Genomic DNA, 24,245 nt, shown 5'->3' with positions numbered 1-24,245 from the left:
TGTGCAAGCGTGGCCGGGAGTCATAGCCATTCCCTTTACACCATCTTGGGGTGCGACAGGGATGTCCTCTGGCTCCCACATTATGTAACATCTATTTTGACCACGTAGTTCGTGAAGCCTTCAATAGCTGTACCAGAGGAATTTCCATTTGGTACAGATATAATGGGAGGCTCATCGATGCCCGGGTGCGGTCAAGAGATGGCTCCCTATTGCTCAACCACGTTATGTTATCCGATGATCTGGTAATTGCTGCTCTCTCAGAGGAGGAGTTAGAGGCGCTGCTACTGAACCTGGAGCTTGCCACCAAGAGGTGGGGCCTTACCATCAGCCCCACCAAAACTTAGCACCTGCCTGGGTATTTTGTACCATCGGACACTCCATCCCCACCACTCCCAATTGGTAAAAGGGTAGTTGTGGAGAGAGTGGAGAGTGTCCCATACCTGGGCAGTGCGCTCATGACCAGCTCCGGTTTAACAGCAGAGGTCTCACTCCGAATCAGTCGAGAAGCATTATCTTTCCATCGGTTGCGTAACGCTGTGTGAAAGCTACCTGGTCTATCACTCCGCACGAAGCTTCAGGTCTTTTCGGCCACGGTCATTCCATCCCTTCTCTATGCTTGCGAAACGTGGACCTCCCTAATGGAACATCTTCGCCGGTTATAAACTTTTAGGCTAGCCTGTCTACGATCCATCCTGGCTTTAACCAGGCTGCATTGTATGAGGAGCTCACACATCCTTGAAAGATGTGGACAAAGTCCCATCGGTGAGCTCCTCCGGCAGGCAAGGCTGGGTTGGCTGGGTCATGTAGCCCGCATTCCCAGCCACCGCATGCCTAAACAGCTTTTGTTCGGCCGGATCGAGGGGGCTAAACGGGCGTGGCACGGGCTAGAGAAGAGATGGAGTGATGTGGTACAGGAGGACGTGGAGCTGAATGGACTTGCTGATGACTGGTACCAGCAGTGTCAAGATCGACCTCTGTGGAGGAGGCTCATGAAGGCCGCTACTGGGCAGTTGGAGGCAGTCTCCCTCCAACAATAACGGAGGGATGAGGAGCGACGCTCACAACAACGAGCGGAGCGCCGAGTGGCTAAAGCACAGCAAGTTGGCACAGTAGGGGACACAGGTGGTGCATCAGCCAGTCATCTCAGTCGTCTCAGTCGGTCGACCTGTTGCATCTGGGTCTGCCCCGTGACCTCCTGCCAGCGGGCGTTCGACACTTCACGTGGCCTCAAGGTGCACATAGCCTGGCACAAGCGTCGTGGTGATGTCACCGCCACTTAGTGGCGAATGTCGGTTGTTGTTGTTGTTGCAAATGTGTGTGTACTTGTGTCCCTATTCTCTATGGTTCTTTCGGTAAAGTCACGTAGATAGAAAAAAATATAAAAGAACACGACGTTTCGGTAGCAACACGAGCGTCCGTCATCAGGTGAGAAAGAATGATCTGCTGTTGCAGCTTTATATAGGCACGGGAAGGGGGGGGGGTTGGGAGTTTTTTGTACATGTGTCTCGTTCGGTCAACACAGATGAACCCCGGCACTGGGACTAAAACCTCATCAGTTATCTTAACGAAAACAGAAAACCCATCCTCATCAGCACGATGCTTATGTATACAATCATTTATTTAACAAAAGTCTATTTTATCCAGTTTAATTCGCGTCTTAAGAAAATATACACTCTGGAAATTGCGATAATACAAACAATACATTCTCGTCGTACGGGGGTTGTATGTTTTTTGCGTTTCGCCTACAATGTGCATTTAAATAGAGCCCTGAATCAGGACAAATTCGTGATTATAAAATGGCAGCGCTTGTGCTTGGGTGCGGTGACCACGTCCACTCATGGGGCCCTGCGAATCTCCACGGGGACACCAGTGGGCGGCTGTTGAAAACACCCGGAGTGGAATATTTACACGTTGTCATTTAAAGCTGAATATGTGATAGTAAAAACAAACATCTACGGAGTTTTATGCTACTTGTATGCTGGTGACCTCCAGGTACACCTGGTGACCTCCAGGTACACCTGGTGACCTCCAGGTAGATCTGGTGACCTCTGGGTAGACCTGGTGACCTCTGGGCACACCTGATGACCTCCAGGTACACCTGTTGACCTCCAGGTACACCTGGTGACCTCCAGGTACACCTGGTGACCTCCAGGTACACCTGGTGAGCTCCAGGTACACATGGTGACCTCCGGGTACACCTGATCGCCTCCAGGTAGATTGGGTGGGCAGAGGGTCCACCCGCATGCCCGGCTATGCCTGCTGCTCCATCTTCACCGCCACGGCGTAGTTGGCCTTGGGGTGGTCGCTGTCGCTGTCCACCAGCGGCTTGGCTTTGCCGGTGGACAGCTCCGGCGGGGCTGGGTGGTGCAGGTCCACGAAGAACATGTAGCACATTGTGCCCAGCGGGCCCCCCACGAGGGGGGCCACCACGGGAACCCACCACCAGTGGGGGCCCGTCCTGCACGCACACGCGGAGACAAACGCGCACCACGCCCGCCCGCTGGGTCAACTCGGAGCCGGCGGCACCACGGGTTGCACCGACAAGTGGCCGTGCTCACGCTCATGAGTCGCCACCTCCGAGAGAAATGCGACGTTTGCGAAGCCGATTTGGAGTCCCCCAGCCAGGTTAATTCTCTGCCGCAAGAATGGGGGTCGCCTGAAGCACAATATGAAGCCATGCCATTCACCGAAGATGTCATCGTCTGAGAATAGTTTTCCCCTTTAATCTGGCAACAAAGCAGGTGTAACCGCTGTTTTGTTGCCAGATAAAAGGGGAAAAACCTATTCTCATATTTTGGTACTGGCAAAGGAGGGCCCATGTAATCGTCTCTTGACGGATAACCTAGTGGCGCTGCTACTGCTGCGTAGGCAGTGGTGCACAAAGCACGAATAACACAAAACTCAACACACTTGTCAACAACAACAGTGTCTGTGTGTGTGGCTTTAAAATGAAAAATATATAATAGGCGACGTTTTGGCGAATGGTCCGTTATTTGCGGTGAAGAAGACCCATCGACCAATACGCTGCCTTTTATACATTTTCACTTTTGAGGCCGCAGTGCTGTTGACGGATGTGTGGAGCGTTTATTGTATCTCTTGAAAGCTGGAAAATAGAAATGACTATTGCCACGGTCGTAACCAAAGACACGAGGAAGCTCAAGAGACAGGCCACTCAATCGCCACCGTAGCTATGATGACTCTAAATATAGCCCACCGGAGCCGATCTTCACTCCAGGGAATGTATTATTTAATATTGATTTATGTTTGTGCAATGTGATCGATTTTTACTCTGATTTCTATTTGCTTCATTGCTGTAACTGTATTTGTTTTTTTGTTTTTGTTTTTCTGGTGACCAGGTGAGCATGAGGCTGACTCATCCTGAAGGTTCATGAAAATCTTCTCACCTCGCTCAACAAAAATCAACTGCACGCTCAACCGCAGAGGATCTCCAGAGCAAAAAAAATGTTAAATACTGAATCAGGTATTGGCCATAAATCCCAAACAGGTCCCTCTCAAAAATATCTCAAATTCCATGCTTCCCATGCTGATGTCAACTCTACCCATCATCTCTACAGTATTGAGAAAATCACACCTCTTAGTGAAATGTTTACAGTGGTTGCAGCGGAAATTCTGACTCCTTGGAATATGAACATGGAGTTTCCACCACTCGTTCGGGGCACCCAACAGAGACGGGCATTGCCACACGCGAGCTAGAGCAGCTCAAATCCATTCACCAAACACACATCCTTGGCCACCCTACTCTCTGTCTGCCTGGTGTCTCCCTGCCTGGTGTCTCCCCGCTCTGTGTCTCCCTGCCCCGTGTCCCCCCCGGCACGTGATCGCTGACCGCCGTGCGCTCCACGTACGTGAACACTTCGCTGCCGTATCCGACCATGGCGGTGAAGACGCGGGGGCCGAGGTCGCGCGCGGGGTTGATGGCATAGCCGGCGTTGAAGCCCATGGAGAGGCCGATGACGAGCACCACGAGCCCCACGAGCAGTGGCTCGAGGCCGCGCGGCACTGCGTTGTTCTTGGGGTCCAGCAGCGCCATCACGCAGAGCAGGAGGAGCGCCGTGCCCAGCACCTGCAGGGATCGGGGACAGGGCGGTGAGATGGCCGCCTTTGTCACGCGACGAACTCCCGCGGAGTGGTGCAATCCCCCCCCCCCCCCACCCCTTCGTGCTGGAGAATGGCCCACGGAAGCGGACACCGCAGAGCTACCTCTGAGACCTCCTTGCGTGTCATCTGGTTCACATAGTAGGGGGCAGCACTGTCCCACTCACCCTGCCCCCGATAAATGTTCATCACGTGACAGTTAAACAGATGTTATTAACTCTGAGACCTGGCAGTTTGCCCAATTAACTGCGGGTGTTTTGTGCAGACATTGGTGACCAGGCCGGGACGATCAACTAGCTACGCTTGAGAACACAGTTTAATCACGGGTGGTGGCTAAAACCTGAAGTCAAACCGAGGATCTGAGCAGTGCCAGCTCAGTGCTGCTCTGATCTCTGACCCACCCGGCCACCTCAACTTGAACCTTTACCTGGACACGTTTCTACTCCAGTTGCAGAGACTCGCAAGTAACCCAATGTGCCTTGGGTTACTTGCGAGAGAGCAACACCGGCTCTCTATTTGACTCATGTTGCTTTTGTCGTCTTGGTTTCCCAGGGTCACTCTCGAAGCTGAGCTCTCAGCTGGCCACGCAGACTCGCATGCTTGGCGGCCTCCCCTTGGCCGCCGCCCGCCGCGCCCTCACCTGGTCAAGGAAGCCACCGGCGATGGACAGGTGTTCCGAGGGATAGGTGGCGAATATCGCGGCCGTGGCACCGGGGCCAGTCACAGTCAGGTTCCCACCGTTGAACGCCATGAGGGCCTCTGTGGAAAAACGGGGGGGGGGGGGGGGGGATTGGGGGGTGAGCCAGCCGGGCGTGGAGAGTTGGCGATCTAGCGGGCAATGGTTGCGTGGATCACGCAAAGTTGTGAGACTTCCCGAACCTGCTGGGCTGCGGGTGACCAAGAGATGGCAGTACAGCAAGTGGGTTCGTGGACCCCTTCATGCGGACATTTTCCCTGATACGTGCGGTGGGTTTATTCCAGGTTCTCAAAACATAAATTTAATAAACAACTCGCATATTACCTGATTGGGAAAAACGACATCACGTCATCGCGACCAACTGGCAGACCAATGTTCATTTGCAGGGTGGTGCTGCATGCACCTTGTGCTACACAGAGAAAGCTGCCATTGGGGGTCCCTTTGGCTAGACTGAGATGTGAGGCGCTTTGATTGACTGATGCGTTTTTGGAAGCGTCATATCAACGCAAGTCGTTATCCTGATGCAGAACCTCCCTGAAAAAGAATCCCAGAGACTGGGTGAGGCTTTCCTCGCTCCCTGGCGACGATGCGCGCCCAGTCAGAGTCCTCGAGGTCAGAGTCCTCGAGGTCAGAGTCGTCAAGGTCAGAGTCGTCAAGGAGGCCACAAGGGGCTGTCGAGTGGAGGCTCGCCAGCTCCGCTTGTCCTTGCGGTTGCTGTGGTTACCGTGGTAGAGGCCGTAGACGGTGGCGGCCGCTGTGAACGCGCCCAGGAACTGCGCGAGGCAGAAAATGGGCAGCTTCCACCAGTGAAAGCGTCCGATCAGCGACATGGAGAACGAGACGGCGGGGTTCAGGTGTGCACCTGCCAGCCAGCACACACCACCAGCACCCCATCACCATCACAGCATCGCTACTCCTTGACCATCGCACCGTAACCATCGCAACTCAGCTGAAGTGCCCTCCAGGTCCTCCACTCACCTGAGATGCCCCAGGACAGGTAAGCGCCCATGACCACCCCAAATGCGAAGGCGAGGTTGATGGTGAGAGTCTCTCCGGCGGAGTGGTGGCTCAGTTCCACCTGAGCCACGGAGCCACATCCGAACACCTGGCAGAACGCGCCACAGAAAGAACACGGAGATGAACGCTTAGCCGTGTGGAGCGCTGGGGCTGGCGCCGTTGGCGAGCACCTATGAAGGCTCGCGTCGCAGAGGAGCCGGTAGTGCAGACGGCATCACGCCCAGCCGCCGTGGTCTCCCCAGTGCTGATGTTTACACGCTGCGCCAGGCACAACCACACCGTTAACACGGCCACCTCGGCCATGCCCAGCACCAACAAGGAATATCTAAACCGGTCTTGAACCCCCCCTAGGTCGACATAGAACAACACACACAACAACGCACCCGCATACACGAACACTTTGCCACGCGCACACGGGCATACCCCAGCACTTGACGTGCACATTTCTTTGCCAATCAACTTCTGGACGAGGGCCTCCCCACGCTTCTGCAGGCCACGGGGTTATTTCACCACACCTCACCGCACCGGCCATTGCGAGTCAGCGGAGGTAGGGAGCACACAGATGAGTGGGGAACATAATGGATGTTTTCTGCACTTCCCTCTGCTGCCCACAACGCCAGCAGAGAGGTCGTTAAATCAGCACACAGAGACACGCGCGCGCGTGCAAACGACTCTCCAAGCGCACGGACGGATTCACTCATACGCACGCAGGCACACCCACGCAGACACGCACACACTCAGTGGAGCACGAGCACCCTTACACGCACTTGGGCGATGAAGTGCCCTTAGCCGTCACCGACTGTGTGGTGCCAGGCTAGGTGGACAGCAAACTCTGGTTCTGCGCTATCACTGGGCGCGTGCGTGACCGATCCAGGGAACGGCGGCGAGCCCCGAACCGCTACAAGAACAGCACGCGGCAGACGCGGCAGACGCGGCAGACGCCTCAGCCGCGGATGGACAATGAAGACGAGAAGAAGGCGGCTTCTGCGGTCACCAGAGCCAGGTCACGGCTCGCGTGACCCCGCGCGCCGCCGGGTTCGTGAGCAACAATCACCGACATCCACCGCACCCCCCACAGCGGGGGCTCTTCAATGGATGAATGTCTTGATGACCTCGACAACCGCGTGACGCTGCCAACTTCACTTGGCCATACGAAAGAGGAGGAAGAAGAAGATTTGGCGTGTGCGTGTGTCTTTGTTGTCATGCCGGGTGATTAAAGCGCAGCACGTTGGTACAGGAGGCAGCTCCGCAGGTGGTGCATTTGCCGCTCCTACTCAGTCAACCCGTGGCACCTGGGTCTGGCCGTGTGACCTCCTGCCAACGAGCCCTCGACACTTTCACGTGACCTCAAAGTGCACCTAGCCTGGCACACGCGCTGTGGTGACGTTGCCGCCAATTCGTGGCGAATGGTTGTTGTTTTCATGCGCGTGGCGTGTGTGTGATAGCAGGTCACAGCGCCTGTGATGTTTATCTGTGATGTGTTGAATGGTGGTCCGGCCAGGAGATTCGAGTGCAAGCGGGGAGTGGAGGATTTGTTTAATGCACCAGGATTTCACTGGAGCTATGCACTTTTAAATCATCTACATTGAAAACTAATTTCTTTCAAATTGCTATTCGTGTTTAGTTTGTTGTCCTTCCCCTGCATCTCCGATTAGCGCGGTTGACTACGCACGTTGTGAAAGAAGATCAACGTACATCATTTAAGGCCGAGTCGAGATTGGGTCCCAAGACCGGTTTCCGATATTGCTTGCCACTGATGCAATCCGTTGCGTGAAATTGAACCCCAGTGAACTGGTATCATAGTGCAGTTTGTGAAATACTGTGGCCAACAAAAAGACAAAGATCCCCGTGTAGCCCTTGACAGACTGTTTGGAAAAGTGTTGTGAGTATGGCACATGAAGAAGTGGCTGGCCAATGCCCATGTTTACACACCGCACCAGGTACTCAATAGAAAGCTGAGTCGACCTAGGGGAGGCCCAAGACCGGTTCAGATATTCGTCACTTATGTTGGTTAAGCGGGAATGGAACTCGGGTCACCGGGTTCATAGACCAACGCACAGATAGACACGTTGGCGAGCAGCCACCGATTCACACACAGATACACATCGACAAACACACAGACGTACTTTCACAAACATACATACTGGTAAACACACAGACACACATTCATACACATATTCACACATACAATGACAAATACAAAGACACACACTGACAAATACAGATGCACATTGCCGCAGATACTCAAACGCACACATTTACACAAGTATTAATTATGTCAACACTGACACGTGTGCAGGTTTACTGCACCCTCTCTTAATCCGCGCAGTGCTCAATGATAAAGAATAAACGCCGCATTTGGGACCCAAATATCACCGCACCATCCCTGGGCTTTGACATTTCTCTTTATCGAAGACACCGGTGGAACCATCAACCGCATGAGAACACCAAGAGGACAATGCACACATCTCCTTCGTAAATGGGAAATCAAAGCCACAGGAGTGCGATTCTGTCTATGCGACCCAAACTCTGGACCGCGCAGTGAACCCGCTGTGGTCGTCTGCGCTCCTTCAACAGAGGAGGAGGAGGAACAGCGACACGAAGTCTCTCTGCCAAAGCCCTCTCGTCGTGGGCAGCAAGACGAGAAGAGGATTAAACTGAACAGCAGATCAGACACGAACATGAAACGGAGATAACACGACGGAGATTACACTGGACTTGCAATTCGTGTGCTTGGAAAAATAATAATGAGATGAAGAGAAGCAACTTATGACGGGCATGGTAACGATAAGGTGTGAGCTGGTATGAGAAGATGAGAGTCTCGGTGTAGCAATTCCTGGAGTGATCATCAAACTACGAGGGTAATGTGTTTTCAGAGAAGTCCCTTTGATTCCGACGAGATAGAATCGCTGAACATTTTCACCACAACTGCTCAGCTATAATTCCGGAACTATCTTCCACACCGCAAACCCACCCCCCACTCGCTCTAAAAGCCACGTTGCTCAGTGCTGACAGTCCCGAAGATAGAATGTGGTTGCCAACTGTATCACGGGCCAATGATAAAGCTGTATAATAAATAGTCCGTGATATCGCCGCTTTTCCAAATAAATAACGAACGGCATTTGTGCACTGTGGTCGGAGCGGGGCAGTCCCCGCGCGCCACGCCAATCGGGGGGCAACGCCGGTGACGAGGGTCGGAGGCGCGGCGGCTGCGTTAATGATCGACCCGCCGCCTCCACTCCCCGAGAGCGCGGCGCTTCTGCAATACTCACGATGAGCACGAACGTGCCGAGGAACTCAGCCAGAGCCTCCCTCACGATCGGGTTCGATGCCTTGATCCGGGCCGCCAGGCGCGTCGGAGCGTGGAGCTGCCGGGGAGAGCACATGTCTTGATCTCTCGCGGCGTCGGTCCGAGGTGGAGTGGCGCGCGCCGATGGATGCGCATGGTCCTGGCGCCGCTCCCGGGGTCGCGGGACCTCTCCCTGAGCGCCCTTTGGTCGAGGCTAGGGGGGCGGGAGGGCGGTTGGGGGGGGGGGGTGCGAGCCATGGGTACGAGGCACGGGGTGAGAGACACGGGGATGGACGGGGGGGGGAATTGGCGTACGGACAAAGAGTGGGAGGGAGGGAATGGGGTGGGAGACGCGGGAATTGAGGGGGCGGGGCGCGTCGGCGACATGGGGAGGGGGAGCGGTGGCGCAGCTCCAGCGGTGTTCTCCGCTGCAGACGAGCCCCCGTAACCACGTGGTAATGTGGGGGCCTGACCAGGCAGCGAATATTTTTGTACATTTCCATATCGTATTTCATCACCCAGGCAAGATCACGCGATAAGACCTTGCTGGTGGTGATCTGCCCATCTATTTTAACATAGACATCTACAGTCATGGTTTTCACAGTTGAATATGAACCTTCATGACCCGAGTTCAATTCCTGGAAGACGACTAACATCAGTGGCAGTACGAGGCCCTCGCACCAATCTGCCGTAACCACCGGCCCCGGCTCCTCCTTCTCGTGTCCAACTTGCTCGCGTTCTCCGATCCGTGTATCCCTTTGCCTGTCGCTCTCTGCCTGTCTCCCAGTGTCATTTCAAGGCTGCATCTCTCCGTGCTTCTTTGCACACTTTTCAGCTTTTGCTTAATTTATTTTTCAATCCCCATGTCTTCTTTTTTTAATCCGTAACACGTTATGCACGATTTTTACAATCTTTCTTCCTTTTCTTAGTCACATGTTTAGGTATTTTATTTTTCAAAAACTGCTCTCTTTTCTTTGATCATTTTAATCCCCGACCCACCTTCAATAAATGTCCGAGGTATAGATACTCTTGTCGATTGTCCACACTTTGCATGACGGAATAGACGAGGCTCCCTCGGTGGCCTGGCTTGCAAGCTTGTTTACCTTTGATTGATGTTGAGTCCGAGTGATGCGTCTGGTGCAGGTGACTGCCCGCGTGTCGTCTCTAAACTTAGTTCCTGGACGCGCTGCCGTGGGGCTAAGTATACTCCCATCGACGCGCGGAATTAATAAAAGGGCAGCATAGGGATGGTGAAGTGTATGCGCGGGTGGCGGGCGTGTGGTGGGTGTTTGCGGGTGTGTGTGTGTGGATACCATAATAGGTGCTCGCTAACACCATTTTCCCAAACAGTCTTTTCAAGGCTATATAGGGGATATTTTCTCTTATAGGTATACTCAGCCATAAATGACTACCAGGTGGGTTGTATAAACATCGGCACTGGGGAAGGAAATGTAGCCATGCCAGTGCTAGAATATTCCACATTCCTATGGCAGGGGGCAGTTTACTAATAGGATTACTAATGGCTTCCTTTTAAGTGGTACCAATTCTATAAACTCGGATGGGATGATAAGGCTAAGCCAATTTTTAGTCAAGCGCTCTGATCAAAGAAGGCACCCGGCTGATTTGGTCAACTCGCTGATAAATGTCATGATCACCGTCAGAAGATGAAAAACAACAACACGAGATTCAAACCCCAGAAGTGCGAGTGTGGGCATGCAACCCACACCATGGGCCGCATCCACTGGAGTCTGCGGAGGACGAGGAACAGCAAAACTACACAAACTCCGTTTAACACGTTGGCCTTCGCGACCAATGTTATCATAAGAAGTGTTTTGGGTTATAACGCGTATAAATGTGCAATTAAACCTGCCACCACCTGACACACCCAATCAGTAAGGTTTGTCACGTAAACACAGCATGCCAATTATTTAATAGTGTAGTACTACGGTGTGTTGGAGAATAAACCCATAACATTTACAATTCTTGAACATGTTGTGGGTTTAATTCCCAACACACCGGTGTGCTGTACTAGTAACCAATTGTCACGTTCTGTTTACGTGACAAACCTTCCTATTTGGCTGTGTCGGGTGGTGGCGAGTTTAACGACGCATTTATATTAACGCAATCTACACCAACTCCCTCCTGAAGCCTTCTCGTGGCCAGCAGGCATTGAGCTCATGAACATATTGCTGTCTCCATGCGAAATAGAATAAAATAACGGAATACAAACCAAATAAACCATGCACATCCTCGCATGCGAACGTTGGTCAGAGATTTCACGGCGAGGTCGCCACGCGCCCAGCCATCCGTTTCGTTGTGAGACGCGGTTAAGCTCGTCGGAATCCCGTGCCGTTCTGGGACTCCGATGCGAGCCCTCGGTGCCAAAACATCGCTGGAAAGAATTCTCACGGCCCCTGCCTGGGTAGGATCGTCCTGTTCAGCGCGTGACCCCGTCCTTTCGAGAGCGTGACCAAAGCCACACGTTTGCCAACGTTCTACGGAAAGAAAGTATTTTAGGAGTAGGTCCAACAGATAGTTTAACGAATTAAGAAATAAGAGGTACATTCCTAGGTATCAACCGTGGTGATCTCAGTCGTACGGCCCTCCACGTGCTCGCATATGTAGAGATGTAAATGGAGTCTCATGGCGTGTGCGCCATCTAGGTTCACGAGCAGGTAACTGCTTAGGTCTCGTATTTCTCTCTGGCACCGGCGGAGGTATGGGGCCGTCCATAAATGGCGTTACGCACCTAGGGGGAGGGGGGGGACGTCAGACATTTGTGACGATGTGTGACGAGGGGGGGGGGGGGTTGAGAAATGTGACGCCACATCAAAATGCGCAACTTTAAATAAATATAGACAACACGTTCTACTTAATTAAATAGACTTTTTAATAAATGTTTTCTCCCACAACATCAGAGTGCAGCGGCACATTAAATACGCACTACAATGACAATAGTTTAAAGCGATTTGAAGCATGGCAGAGCTTTGTGACGTCATATTTGAGGGTTGTCTGACTTTTTGTGACGCCATGTAATGATGGGGGGGGGGGGGTCAAAAATCGTCCAAAATCGCGTGACGTCATTTATGGACGGCCCCTATGGCAGGGAAGCGGGCCCTAGATGGCATGGTTCCGTAGAAGGGGAGAGAAGGTACGTGAACGGCACGGGGTAGCAAGGGGGCCCGAAAAGGAGGCTTAAGGGACACGTGGCGCTGGCCCCGGTTCCTTCGGGAGAGATCGAGAAGGGGGCGTGGCCACGCTCGAGAGGATGGGGCCGGAGCGATGGCGGCCGTCTCGAGGAGTGACCTCCCCGTGATCTGTCTCTCCGCTCGTCGCTCTGAGACTGTACTTTGAGCAGAGGTCGCAAACGGGTTTTGATTCCTTACCCGTACCCGGCCGCACCATGGTCGCAAGCGGGTACCCGTACCTGGCCGGGTACGGGTAGCCAGGTATCGGGTAGGGTACGGGTATCGGGTACCCGGTTGCGACCTCTGACTTTGAGGCTCCGTGGGTCAGGGACAAGTGACCGTCCTGACGCGGCTACGTAGTGACCCGGGTGGGGTCGAGTTAACCCGTTGTGACGTTAAAGTGGTAGCCCTGTTGGGGCCGCTGCTGCTGCGTGGATGGGGGCAGTGCAGGCACACTCATTGTTGTACCGTACGTCTCTATGCCCCCACGTATCTACTCCCCGCGTTCACCAGCGCGATCGAAGCACGGTCAAAGTTTCAGTTTCATTTAATTTCAGTTTCATGTCATTTATTTGTTATAACCGTGTGAGCCATGCGGCTCTTGACTCGGGTGCAACCGCAACAAACAAAAACATGAACAAGAAACATCTTAAAGTGACTACACGCAACAGAAAAATCCAGGAAAAAACAGCAAAGTCTTCAAGAAAAAGCACCGTATATCAACGTTGTGTGCAAAAATCCCAGTGGAAGGCAAATCAAACAATAACAACCATAAGACAATTTAGATTAAAGTTATCAGGCTAACTCTATACTACAACAAACAAACATGGCCAAACCAAAACGTTTTAAAAATCACCAAAATAAAGCTATTTAGCAGTGATCATAGGAACTGTGATTCAAATTTAACAATAAACGATATACATAACATGTACGACCAAACTTTGCAGCCATAGCTGGCTGCATGAGTCACTCCATAACAGCAGGAGCATCAGTAGCGGTATAAAAACATTTCAATACACCTTTAAGATCAGCACACTATAATCAAAACACAAGATCCTACTTTGCAGCGGTCATCCGGAACGATACATTTGATTTCAGGCCACTGAATTGCAGTGGCAGCTAGGGGTGTACAACTCCTCTAGAGCAGTTTTGAGTGAAGATCTCACAGGTAGTGATCCAAGTTGCAGTTTACTGGCGATAGCATTCCAGACCCTGGGGGCATCAATAGCAAAGGCCCGTCCCCCAGTATTTGTACAGCAAATAAGGAATGTGAAGCTGGTAAATGAGCGAAGACCTTAGGTCACATTTGTTCTTCGAAACAGTGAGGAGATCCAGCAGGTAGTCTGATTTTTTTGTAAGTACATCGTGAATAAATAAGATTGTGACGCACAAGCCGTCGATCATTAAGAGAAGTTAAGTTTGACCCAATGTAGAGATCGCAGTGGAGGGTCTTATATGGGCCGTTCAATACAAATCTTAAGGCCAAGTGATACATTGAGTCAAGCTTCTTCAGTAGAGTACTTGGGGATGATTTGTATACGATGTCACAGTAATCAAGTAGAGGAGTATGGTAGCTTTTATCAATTCCAAGCGGAACATAGGGGAGAAGCAGTGCTTGTGTCGATACAGAAAACCAATTTTTTATTTTGTCTTTTTACTAATATAATCAGTGATCTTGAAAATTAAATTTGGAATCAAAGATGACCCCAAGACACTAATAGATCTTGACTTGCTCTATTTGATGATTATTTAAGGAATATAATTGGGGGGAAATAACTTCCTGCTTGAGTCCTGATGAGAAGCATAGCACCGTGGTTTTGGAGGTGTTCGGGACTCGTTAAGAGTCAAGAAACTCGCGCCGGCTCCGGGTGGCCTCGTCTCGCAGTGGATAGACCCCGGCCTGGAGCGGAAGAATCGATTCGATTCGCCGCAATCGTTTCTGGGAATCGTCGTTCGTGGTGGATCGATTTGTTGCTGCTGTTGCTGTCACTGCTGCTGCCGCCACCATCATGGACGTGGTGTCGGCCGTGAAGCAGTATGTGTGCAAGATGATCGGCGAGACGGGGCCCGGCATGAAGGTCCTGCTCATGGACAAGGACACGGTGCGTGAGCCCCGCTCCGGTGTCCAACCCCGACGGCATCTTTGCCGGCCTGCTGTCGCCTAGGCCCGCGCGGAGCCTTACGCTTTTCCTAGCGGCCGGGCGGGGTGGGCGTGCTTGGGAGTGAGGGGCGCGGGGTGAGGATGGCCCCGTGGTTGGTTCCGTGCTTGAATGTGTGACCGAGTCCGTGGGGGATTGTTGAGGCAGGTTGCGTGTCACTCCGACTTCTGGACTGTGTCTGTTTAGGTCTCGTGTTATGGTTACGGAAATATGTCGGGGTGGTGGTAGAGTGATAGCGTTATTCTTCGGGTTAGGGCGAGTAATGTCTACTCTGTCTAGCCTGCTTGAAACTAACGCTAACCAAAACTTAGATCTAATCCTAACTGAACGAAACCATAACGCGATTGTTACAGCCCTTGTCACTGCTCAGCAAAGCACACCAGCCAGACATGAACCCTCGCGCGATCTCTAAATGTAGTCCTAGGTGTGTGTATCTTTGTCTAACACGCGTCTGCGTTTTCCTCCAGACCAGCATTGTCAGCATGGTCTACTCCCAGTCGGAAATCCTCCAGAAGGAAGTGTACCTCTTCGAGAGGGTGGACTCTGTCAACCGCGAGCCCATGAAGCATCTGAAGGCCGTCTGTTTCATCCGGCCCGTCAAGGTGAGTGCCCGCTTCCTGATAGGTGAAGCTCCCTTCAACAAATAGCAAAGGGATACACTGTGGTGCTTGTATTTTGTGTTGCAGTGTTGTCAACTGCATAGCTGATGATGTCAATGTGTTGCTTTTTGACAGGAAAGCATCGAGCTGTTGGTGCAAGAACTAAGACGGCCCAAGTATGGATTATACTTCATCTGTAAGTGCGGCGGTTCGTGCGATGTGCTCCAGACTCGGTCGTGGCTAACACCATTGGCAAGCGGTACCATAACCAGTCCCACCCTCCCCTCATCTTTTCCACCCTGCACTAACCAACATTGTGAAATATGCCTAAAGAATAACTGAGATAGTATGGGAAAGCCTACATCCACTGATGAATTGAAAATGGCTGGAATAGATTTTTTTACTCGTAATATACAAACTGATTTCCCTCCAAATTTCAGCTGTGGAATGAACCAGCTGGAAATATAGGGTTTTTAAACTAACACTAACCAAAACTTTTGTTAATTGGTTCTTTACCCTTCTATCTGGCAACAAAACTGACACCTTTTTGCAAGGAGTCATGTTTGCATAGACCGCAATACCTGCAGTCATAATACAAACAAAAGAACATAACTCTGATAATGTGCACTGTCCTTGAAGTTGATTGGTCCACACCCGAGACAGCTTTCCTTCGAGCCTAGTCTCATATGGGTTGGACCAGATGACGCCAAAAGGCGCACAACTCAAGGACAATGCACCATCAGAGTATGAGAGCTCGGGGCAAGCATCTACACTATGGGGACCTCATTTGCCAGTAAAAATATGATAATTGGTTCTTTACCCTTCTATCTGGCAACAAAACTGACACCTTTTTGCAAGGAGTCATGTTTGCATAGACCGCAATACCTGCAGTCATAATACAAACAAAAGAACATAACTCTGATAATGTGCACTGTCCTTGAAGTTGATTGGTCCACACCCGAGACAGCTTTCCTTCGAGCCTAGTCTCATATGGGTTGGACCAGATGACGCCAAAAGGCGCACAACTCAAGGACAATGGGGTGTGGACCAATCAACTTCAAGGACAGTGCACATTATCAGAGTTATGTTCTTTTGTTTGTATTATGACTGCAGGTATTGCGGTCTATGCAAACATGACTCCTTGCAAAAAGGTGTCAGTTTTGTTGCCAGATAGAAGGGTAAAGAACCAATTATCATATTTTTACTGGCAAATGAGGTCCCCATAGTGTAGATGCTTGCCCCGAGCTCTCATACTCTGATGGTGCATTGTCCTTGAGTTGTGCGCCTTTTGGCGTCATCTGGTCCAACCCATATGAGACTAGGCTCGAAGGAAAGCTGTCTCGGGTGTGGACCAATCAACTTCAAGGACAGTGCACATTATCAGAGTTATGTTCTTTTGTTTGTATTATGACTGCAGGTATTGCGGTCTATGCAAACATGACTCCTTGCAAAAAGGTGTCAGTTTTGTTGCCAGATAGAAGGGTAAAGAACCAATTATCATATTTTTACTGGCAAATGAGGTCCCCATAGTGTAGATGCTTGCCCCGAGCTCTCATACTCTGATGGTGCATTGTCCTTGAGTTGTGCGCCTTTTGGCGTCATCTGGTCCAACCCATATGAGACTAGGCTCGAAGGAAAGCTGTCTCGGGTGTGGACCAATCAACTTCAAGGACAGTGCACATTATCAGAGTTATGTTCTTTTGTTTGTATTATGACTGCAGGTATTGCGGTCTATGCAAACATGACTCCTTGCAAAAAGGTGTCAGTTTTGTTGCCAGATAGAAGGGTAAAGAACCAATTATCATATTTTTACTGGCAAATGAGGTCCCCATAGTGTAGATGCTTGCCCCGAGCTCTCATACTCTGATGGTGCATTGTCCTTGAGTTGTGCGCCTTTTGGCGTCATCTGGTCCAACCCATATGAGACTAGGCTCGAAGGAAAGCTGTCTCGGGTGTGGACCAATCAACTTCAAGGACAGTGCACATTATCAGAGTTATGTTCTTTTGTTTGTATTATGACTGCAGGTATTGCGGTCTATGCAAACATGACTCCTTGCAAAAAGGTGTCAGTTTTGTTGCCAGATAGAAGGGTAAAGAACCAATTATCATATTTTTACTGGCAAATGAGGTCCCCATAGTGTAGATGCTTGCCCCGAGCTCTCATACTCTGATGGTGCATTGTCCTTGAGTTGTGCGCCTTTTGGCGTCATCTGGTCCAACCCATATGAGACTAGGCTCGAAGGAAAGCTGTCTCGGGTGTGGACCAATCAACTTCAAGGACAGTGCACATTATCAGAGTTATGTTCTTTTGTTTGTATTATGACTGCAGGTATTGCGGTCTATGCAAACATGACTCCTTGCAAAAAGGTGTCAGTTTTGTTGCCAGATAGAAGGGTAAAGAACCAATTATCATATTTTTACTGGCAAATGAGGTCCCCATAGTGTAAAAACTTTTGTTGTTGTAAAATATTGATAGGAATTGCTTTTTGTCAAGCCCATGCATGAAACCTACATGACGTCACAAGTTGGAGTGTTGATTTTAAGCCACTTGTTAACAAGATATGTTTGAGTGGCTCTTGTGACACAGCGGGAGTTAAGTAGACTCCCATTGAGATTTCAGCTGGAGGCAGCCATCCACTGGAGGCGTTGAGACAAGTGGCACATTTCCCTCTAACTGGAAATTCCTGTCGAGGGAGACTGGTCATGGTAGTATACCGGTTCTGATTGTGACTGTTGCGAGCGATTGTCCGGTGGTAATGGGAGCGACTCGAGTTTTACGCACTGAGGGTTGAGTCTGTGGTGCGGTTCATCCCGGCAGACTTCAGCAATGTGGTGAGCAAGAGCGACGTGAAGACGCTGGCCGAGGCAGATGAGCATGAGGTCGTGCGGGAGCTGAAGGTGACTAGCGCACGCACACGCACCCACACTACTGTGTTTCAGGGTCAAGAGGTCATTGTTGCCGATGCCACTGATGCCACCTCACTGCACCGCCCCTTTCACTTGCTAGACCCTGCAAGCTTGCACCTGCATTATTGCACAAAACCATGTCAAAGCAGCTCCGTGTGCAAATGGGCGTGGAGTGGTATTCATCTCCTTTGCCAGCCCTGACCACGTGGATTCTCTCTATGTCTCTGCAGGAGTTCTATGCTGACTATATTGCCATCAGTCCCCACATATTCTCCTTGAACCTCACCGGCTGCTCACAGGTTTGCGCACTCACAGACGTCCTTTCGTTACGACTAGTGACCCTGATGGATTTACCTGCCTTTTTTTTCTTATGAGACCTCACGTAAGTTGTAGAACAATGGACCCAGAAATATTATTAACGTGCCTACAATTAATAAATTTAAGACTAAAGTCAATACATGTTTTCATATAGTGTATACTGGTATGAAGAGGACCAAAATAGAATAATTTTGAGCACAATATAACTTTCAATTTGGTTTATTCTGGTTGGTTTTGTATACTGTTATATTGTGTTGTTTTTGAACAATGTATTTTGTCTGCAGTCACTTTCTAACTGAGTCATCGCAAATAACCCTTTGGTCTGGTGCCTCGATATATACTGCATGGGAGGTTTAGTGATATAAATAATAAAGAAGATAATGATGATTAAGACACCAGCCATCGTGACAAGACTATGGTGGCATCCGCCCCTGGCAGGGTCGCAGCTGGGATCCGGTGCTGCTGACACGAGCCACCCTCGGACTCACAGCCGTGCTGCTGTCACTCAAGAAGTGCCCGGTGATTCGGTACCAGCACTCGTCGGAGCTGGCACGCCGCCTCGCCGAGTGTGTCAAGGTGCCTGCTTCCCCGACTCCCGCCAGTCCCGCGTGGCCCAGTCCACGCCCACATGGGACATGTTTGGTGATCCAGCCACTAATGCCTGTGTCGCTTAATGGGGCTAAGTTTAAGTTAATGCTCGAGTTATGAATATAATTATGCATAGGGTAGCACTTGGGTTATGGTAAGAGCTTTGTATTTATCCCAAGCCATAACCATAACCATAGCAGAGAATATGTAAAGTCATCCCCGTGGTTATGATCTGGGCTTGAATAAAGTTAGGATAGGACTAGAGTTACGATATCGCTGGTCTTAGAGTAGAGCAAGAGTTAGGATAGAGCTCATGTATGGTGAATGCTAGGATTAAGACCTGGTAAATATTTGGCAGGGTTTGGTTTTTTTGCTTGGCTTAAAGGTTAGATTCAAGCCTAGACTTGTAGTTAGCTCTGTCCTAGTGATAAACACAACATTCGTTATGGCTTATTGGGGATATTCCACATTTTTTAAAATTTACATCCAAAAGTTCAACAAGTGTGAGCTGTCATTTTATCATCCTAACTTATTTGCCCCGACATTTTTTTCCCCAACGACGTTTCAAGCAAATGATTTCTAAGGACGCGGCGCTGTTCGATTTCCGCAAGACAGACGTCCCCCCGCTGCTGCTTGTGCTCGATCGCAACGACGACGCCATCACGCCGCTGCTCAACCAGGTAGCGCCCATTGCCCTGTGGCTTCGTCCTTTCAGAAGCTACAGGACACATGGTACCAACGGGGCACTCGGTGGCTTAGCCAGCACACCCCTGGTCCAACCAAACCAATCACACCGAGCACAGCCCTGCACAGCCACGGCCAATGTCAGATAACATGCCATCCGCTGTCATCAATCCGGTGCTAGATAAAGGATTTCCCAAGCCGCCACCTGTTAAGGTCCTGCGATGTATCAATCCATCTCGTACTTGCACATGATCTGATTGTATTGCTCCAGCTCCACGGTGGATGCATATATACATATATAAACATGGGCAGCATGGAGAAACCCCACCCATATGAGGGATTAGCAGACCACATCATAGCCGTGCAACATTCATTTCAACAAATATCAAACACATTCACTGATCATGGTGCCTTACAGCAGAAAACATTCTTACAGGCTAACATTGTGGTCTCAGCACGATCCACCAACCTTGCCTCTTAAGGCACTGTATATCAGACTCATGGTTTAAGGATCATCATCTGCCCAGTATTGGTGGTGAACCTGTGCCATCGAGTTTGCGGCCGCCGTCAAGATACAATTTATGACAACGCGTTGGATATGCACGTGGTGGAATCGCGTTTCTGTGTGTGGTGCTGCGTGTGCAGTGGACCTACCAGGCCATGGTGCACGAACTCCTCGGCATCAACAACAACCGCATCGACCTATCGAGCGTGCCGGGTGTGGGTCGCGACCTCAAGGAGGTTGTGCTCTCCTCCGAGCACGACGACTTCTACGCCAGCGTAGGTGCCGCCCTTCCCTGCGGCCCGCTCGCCTTAGCCCTGTACGCCCGCTCACGTTTTAACAGTGGTCCTCCTATGGAGAGACTGGCTTCAGCTATGGGAATGAGGAATTTCCACCGCTAGCTTAAGTCTGCCAATGCGACCATAAGTGCACCGCCTCATTGCTGTCTGAGCATGGAGACACTTTTTTTTTTCCTCATAAAGTTCAGTGAATGTTATTCAGATGGTTATTATCTTCAAGCTTTATAATGTGTGGCGAATGTGTTATGAATCTTGCAGAATATGTACCTGAACTTTGGTGAGATTGGCACGAACATTAAGAACCTAATGGAAGAATTTCAGAAAAAGTCTAAAAGCTCGCAGAAGGTGGAGTCCATCGCTGATATGAAGGTGAGCGCCGATGATTCCATTCATCCATCGCACTCATAAGCCTTAGATAATCGCAACACTGAGACGTGCGCATTCCCTTGTTCGTTTCCCCTTGACCCGGCCACCCCTGTGCGTGTGTGCGTGCGAAGGCATTTGTGGAGAACTATCCCCAGTTCAAGAAGATGTCGGGCACCGTGTCAAAGCACGTGACGGTGGTGGGGGAGCTGTCGCGGCTCGTGGCCTCTCGCTCCCTTCTCAGCGTTTCTGAGCTCGAGCAGGAGCTGGCCTGCCAGAGCGACCACTCTAGCGCACTGCAGGTGGGATGCGCACACGCACACACTGACATGAGTGCGCGCACGTGGATGTGCACGTGTGGGCATGCGCACGTAGAGGAATGGGTGTTGTTGGCCATGCGCATGGCAATTTATCATCACCCACGATCAAACCATTGCGGGGTGAAGGCCTCCTCAAGCTTTCGCCATCTCTTAGGGTCCTGTAACAGTCCACTAGCATCTGCTCACGGCGTATTTAATTTGCTCTGTCTCCATGTTAGATGTCCTCTCGGGTACGTTCCTTCCCTCGGCTGACTATCCTTCGTTAGTCTCAACCACTGGTCACCGTCCCTTCTAGTGACACGTCCTGCTCAAGTCCACTTACTTCCAGTTGACAGCGTTGGTTACTTGCGTGATGATCACAGAGCCTGCGGCGCATGCTGCAGCAGCCCAAGGTGAGCGAGCTGGACGCGGCACGGCTCGTGATGCTCTACGCTCTGCGCTACGAGCGCCACAGCAGCAACAACCTGTCCGGACTGCTCGAGGACCTCTCGCGCCGCCAGGTCTCCTCGCAGTACCGCCAGGTACCTTGCCGTCACTGCTGTCACCGCCGTCACCGTCCCCGTCCCCGGTTCCCGTTGCTTCCACGCCGGCGTCAACGCCTCGGTCCTCACTCAGGCGTTGTGTTCTTCCTAACAGCTGGTCAACTCCGTTCTGGAGTACGGGGGGTTACGCGTACGTGGGAGTGACCTGTTTGGAAGCCAAGACCCCATGTCCATCACCAAGCAGTTCTTCAAAGGCCTCAAGGTAGTTTTTGTCATATTTTGCAGTGTGCCGTCTGCCGTCACGACGCCGCCACTTGTCTTGTTGCAGGGCCGTTAACGCGCCAACGCGGTTCTCTGCTTTTCAGGGCATCCAGAACGTGTACACACAACACCAGCCCCTGCTGGCTGACACCCTGGACCAGCTGCTCAAGGGCCGTCTCAAGGAGGCCAGCCACCCCTACCTGGGCTCCAGCAGCCTGCGCGACAGGTACAGCTCGAGGGCTGTGAAATGATCGCTCGACGCTCAAAGGACGCCCTCGTGTGGAAAAAACGAATATTTCCCTTGCGCAACAACGGGCAGGCAGGACTCGCCGCGGTTCCAACTGATTGGCAGTGCCACTACCTCGTCCGAGCAGCACAGGGATGGAGATTTGAGTGGAAGACACAATCCACGCCGGCGTTTTGGTGATGCGCGAGTGTGTGGAAAGATTTTGGTGAGAGCCGCGTGCCGCTGCTGGGTGTGCGCAGGCCGCAGGACGTCATCGTGTTCATGGTTGGCGGGGCGACGTACGAGGAGGCGCTGACCGTCTACAACCTGAACCGTACGAACCCAGGCGTGCGCGTCATCCTCGGAGGGACCAACATCCATAACACACGCAGGTACGTGGTGCTCGTGGCGCCATCGCTACGGAACGATGATGTCATAACCTTGGGTCCCTGTCATGGAGTTTACAGAGATCTCTGCCTTTCCTTAACTGGCCTCGCATGGATCGATAATAGGCAACATTTGAACGTAGTTGCACTGAGCACTTTTCATCGAGGCGATGATCGATTCCCACAGTGGTTATATTCAGTGGTTGCTCGCAACCAAAGTGCATATTGTGCTCTGCAGGGGGCGTTAAAGACCCAGGCACCTTAATATCCACATTTATTAGACACACAAATCAAAATTGTATCGTAAGTTAGGAAATCCAGGCAATAATGAAACTCGGAGGGCTCTTTACTGTTTAAAGGAAGATGATCATGTTCTGCCAGCTGGTGAGTGTGACACTGCATCTGTGAACATGTGTGCAGTTTCCTGGAGGAGGTGACCAAGGCCACACAGACGAGCGCCAGCGCGAGGTCTGGCAGCAGCAGCACCACCGCTCGCTCGGGGACACGCAGATGAGCAGGGGCCCTCTCGCCCTTGCAGTGGGATCTGCCCTGGCACACGGTGGGACCCAGAACTCTCCTTGTGTGCCTCCTGTGTAGGCACGCATTGTCGACAACTCATCCTCATAAAATACGACCCCAGTTACTGTTTTGATGTGGTGACCAACCTTGGGGTCGTGACCCGAGGGACGGTGGGTAGGAGGGAACGGTCATGAATGACGTCACCGCAGTGTCTCGTGTCAGGGGTAACGAGCCTTGCACGTGATGCTTGTGAACCCACACCATGCGCATGCTGATGCCAAGGTGTGGCAATCATTATGCTTCACATTTCAAGGTGTGTTCAGTGGCTGTGTTGTTAATGGCTGCTTTTAAGATATTGCCACTGCAGATGTTATGTTTTTTTCTTATCTCTAGTTCTTAATTATTCGAGACCATTATTGGGACCAAGTATTAATATTTGGGATGCTTTAACTGGGACTCCAACCCTGGTCCGTGCACTCATAGGTTGGCCACACTTGCCCCTCACACCTGCCACCCGAGTAATTTACATAGAGGAGGCCAAACGTGCCTGATGAGCGTCCCGTATAGTAGTGCCGCGTCCCAGCATTTTGGTAACTCTCGCAGGAGGACATCGTGAGGCCTTGGTGATCGGCCTCAAGCCGAGAGGCTGTCGTGGCCGCCTGTCTGCACCCTTCGCCGCAGGGGTCACCGTCACCTCCACCCGGCACCGCTCACGCGGCACCGCTCGCCCACCGAGCAGCTTGTCCCACCCTCGAGGGTTGCTCGGTTTGCAGCTCCGTACCTCATTGCCCGCCACATTCCCAGATTTCCAATTTGGCCAATGATTCTAATTTGTATGCGTCGGTGTCGGTGCCTGCAGCACTCTCATTCATTGGATAAGCAATTCCTTGCGGGCACAGGGGCTGTAGTGCAGAGAGAGCCTTGATACAGGCACCGATTGACTGTCCCTATCTCCCTCTGCCCAGGATTCATATCTGCTTCCCAGATCTCTGCGCTGGCTAATTATACTCCATCACATGTATGACGTGCAGGTGTAAATTGACGAGCGAAGTGGGTAATACGCAGTTTGTGTACATCTGTTCATTGGTCGACGTGAAAAGGTGGTGGATCATAATGGACTGGACTGCTCTGGTATTTATTAACAATCGTGTTGTCCACGGCGACTTGTTTGTGTTGGTCGTCGATTAATTTAAAACTGCAGCATGAATTAATTGTGGGAATTTGTACATTTATTGGAGTTGATCTATACATTAAAACAGTGGTGAACACATTTTTATAGCATGGCCTGTGCAAAGTTGTGAATGTGTGAGAGCACGTGCTGTCAC

At 51.2% G+C, this 24,245-nt stretch overlaps 2 protein-coding genes across 2 annotated transcripts; one reads left to right on the top strand and one right to left on the bottom strand.

Annotated features, from left to right (window-relative positions):
* Nucleotides 1-1,600: 1,600 nt before the first annotated feature.
* Nucleotides 1,601-10,187, bottom strand: LOC133346776 (aquaporin-3-like). Its single transcript, XM_061558633.1, has 7 exons — nt 10,119-10,187; nt 9,103-9,333; nt 5,792-5,918; nt 5,538-5,675; nt 4,757-4,875; nt 3,867-4,084; nt 1,601-2,458 (listed from the first exon to the last, which is right to left on the bottom strand). Exons 1-7 carry the CDS (start codon nt 10,170-10,172, stop codon nt 2,251-2,253), a joined length of 1,095 nt encoding a protein of 364 aa, XP_061414617.1. The 5' UTR covers nt 10,173-10,187; the 3' UTR covers nt 1,601-2,250.
* Nucleotides 10,188-14,258: 4,071 nt separating this feature from the next.
* On the top strand, nt 14,259-24,201 carry VPS45 (vacuolar protein sorting 45 homolog). The gene is made up of 15 exons (XM_061558632.1): nt 14,259-14,409; nt 14,934-15,068; nt 15,201-15,261; nt 17,884-17,963; nt 18,203-18,271; nt 18,729-18,866; nt 19,448-19,558; nt 20,208-20,342; nt 20,622-20,732; nt 20,861-21,028; nt 21,409-21,567; nt 21,683-21,790; nt 21,894-22,015; nt 22,276-22,407; nt 22,822-24,201. Exons 1-15 carry the CDS (start codon nt 14,317-14,319, stop codon nt 22,913-22,915), a joined length of 1,716 nt encoding a protein of 571 aa, XP_061414616.1. The 5' UTR covers nt 14,259-14,316; the 3' UTR covers nt 22,916-24,201.
* The last annotated feature ends 44 nt before the right edge of the window (nt 24,202-24,245 follow it).

Source organism: Lethenteron reissneri, chromosome 24, assembly GCF_015708825.2.
Source record: "Lethenteron reissneri isolate LAM-NWPU_2019-01 chromosome 24, ASM1570882v1, whole genome shotgun sequence".
Taxonomy (NCBI): Eukaryota; Metazoa; Chordata; class Hyperoartia; order Petromyzontiformes; family Petromyzontidae; genus Lethenteron; species Lethenteron reissneri.
This window is presented reverse-complemented; position numbering and strand designations above follow the sequence as displayed.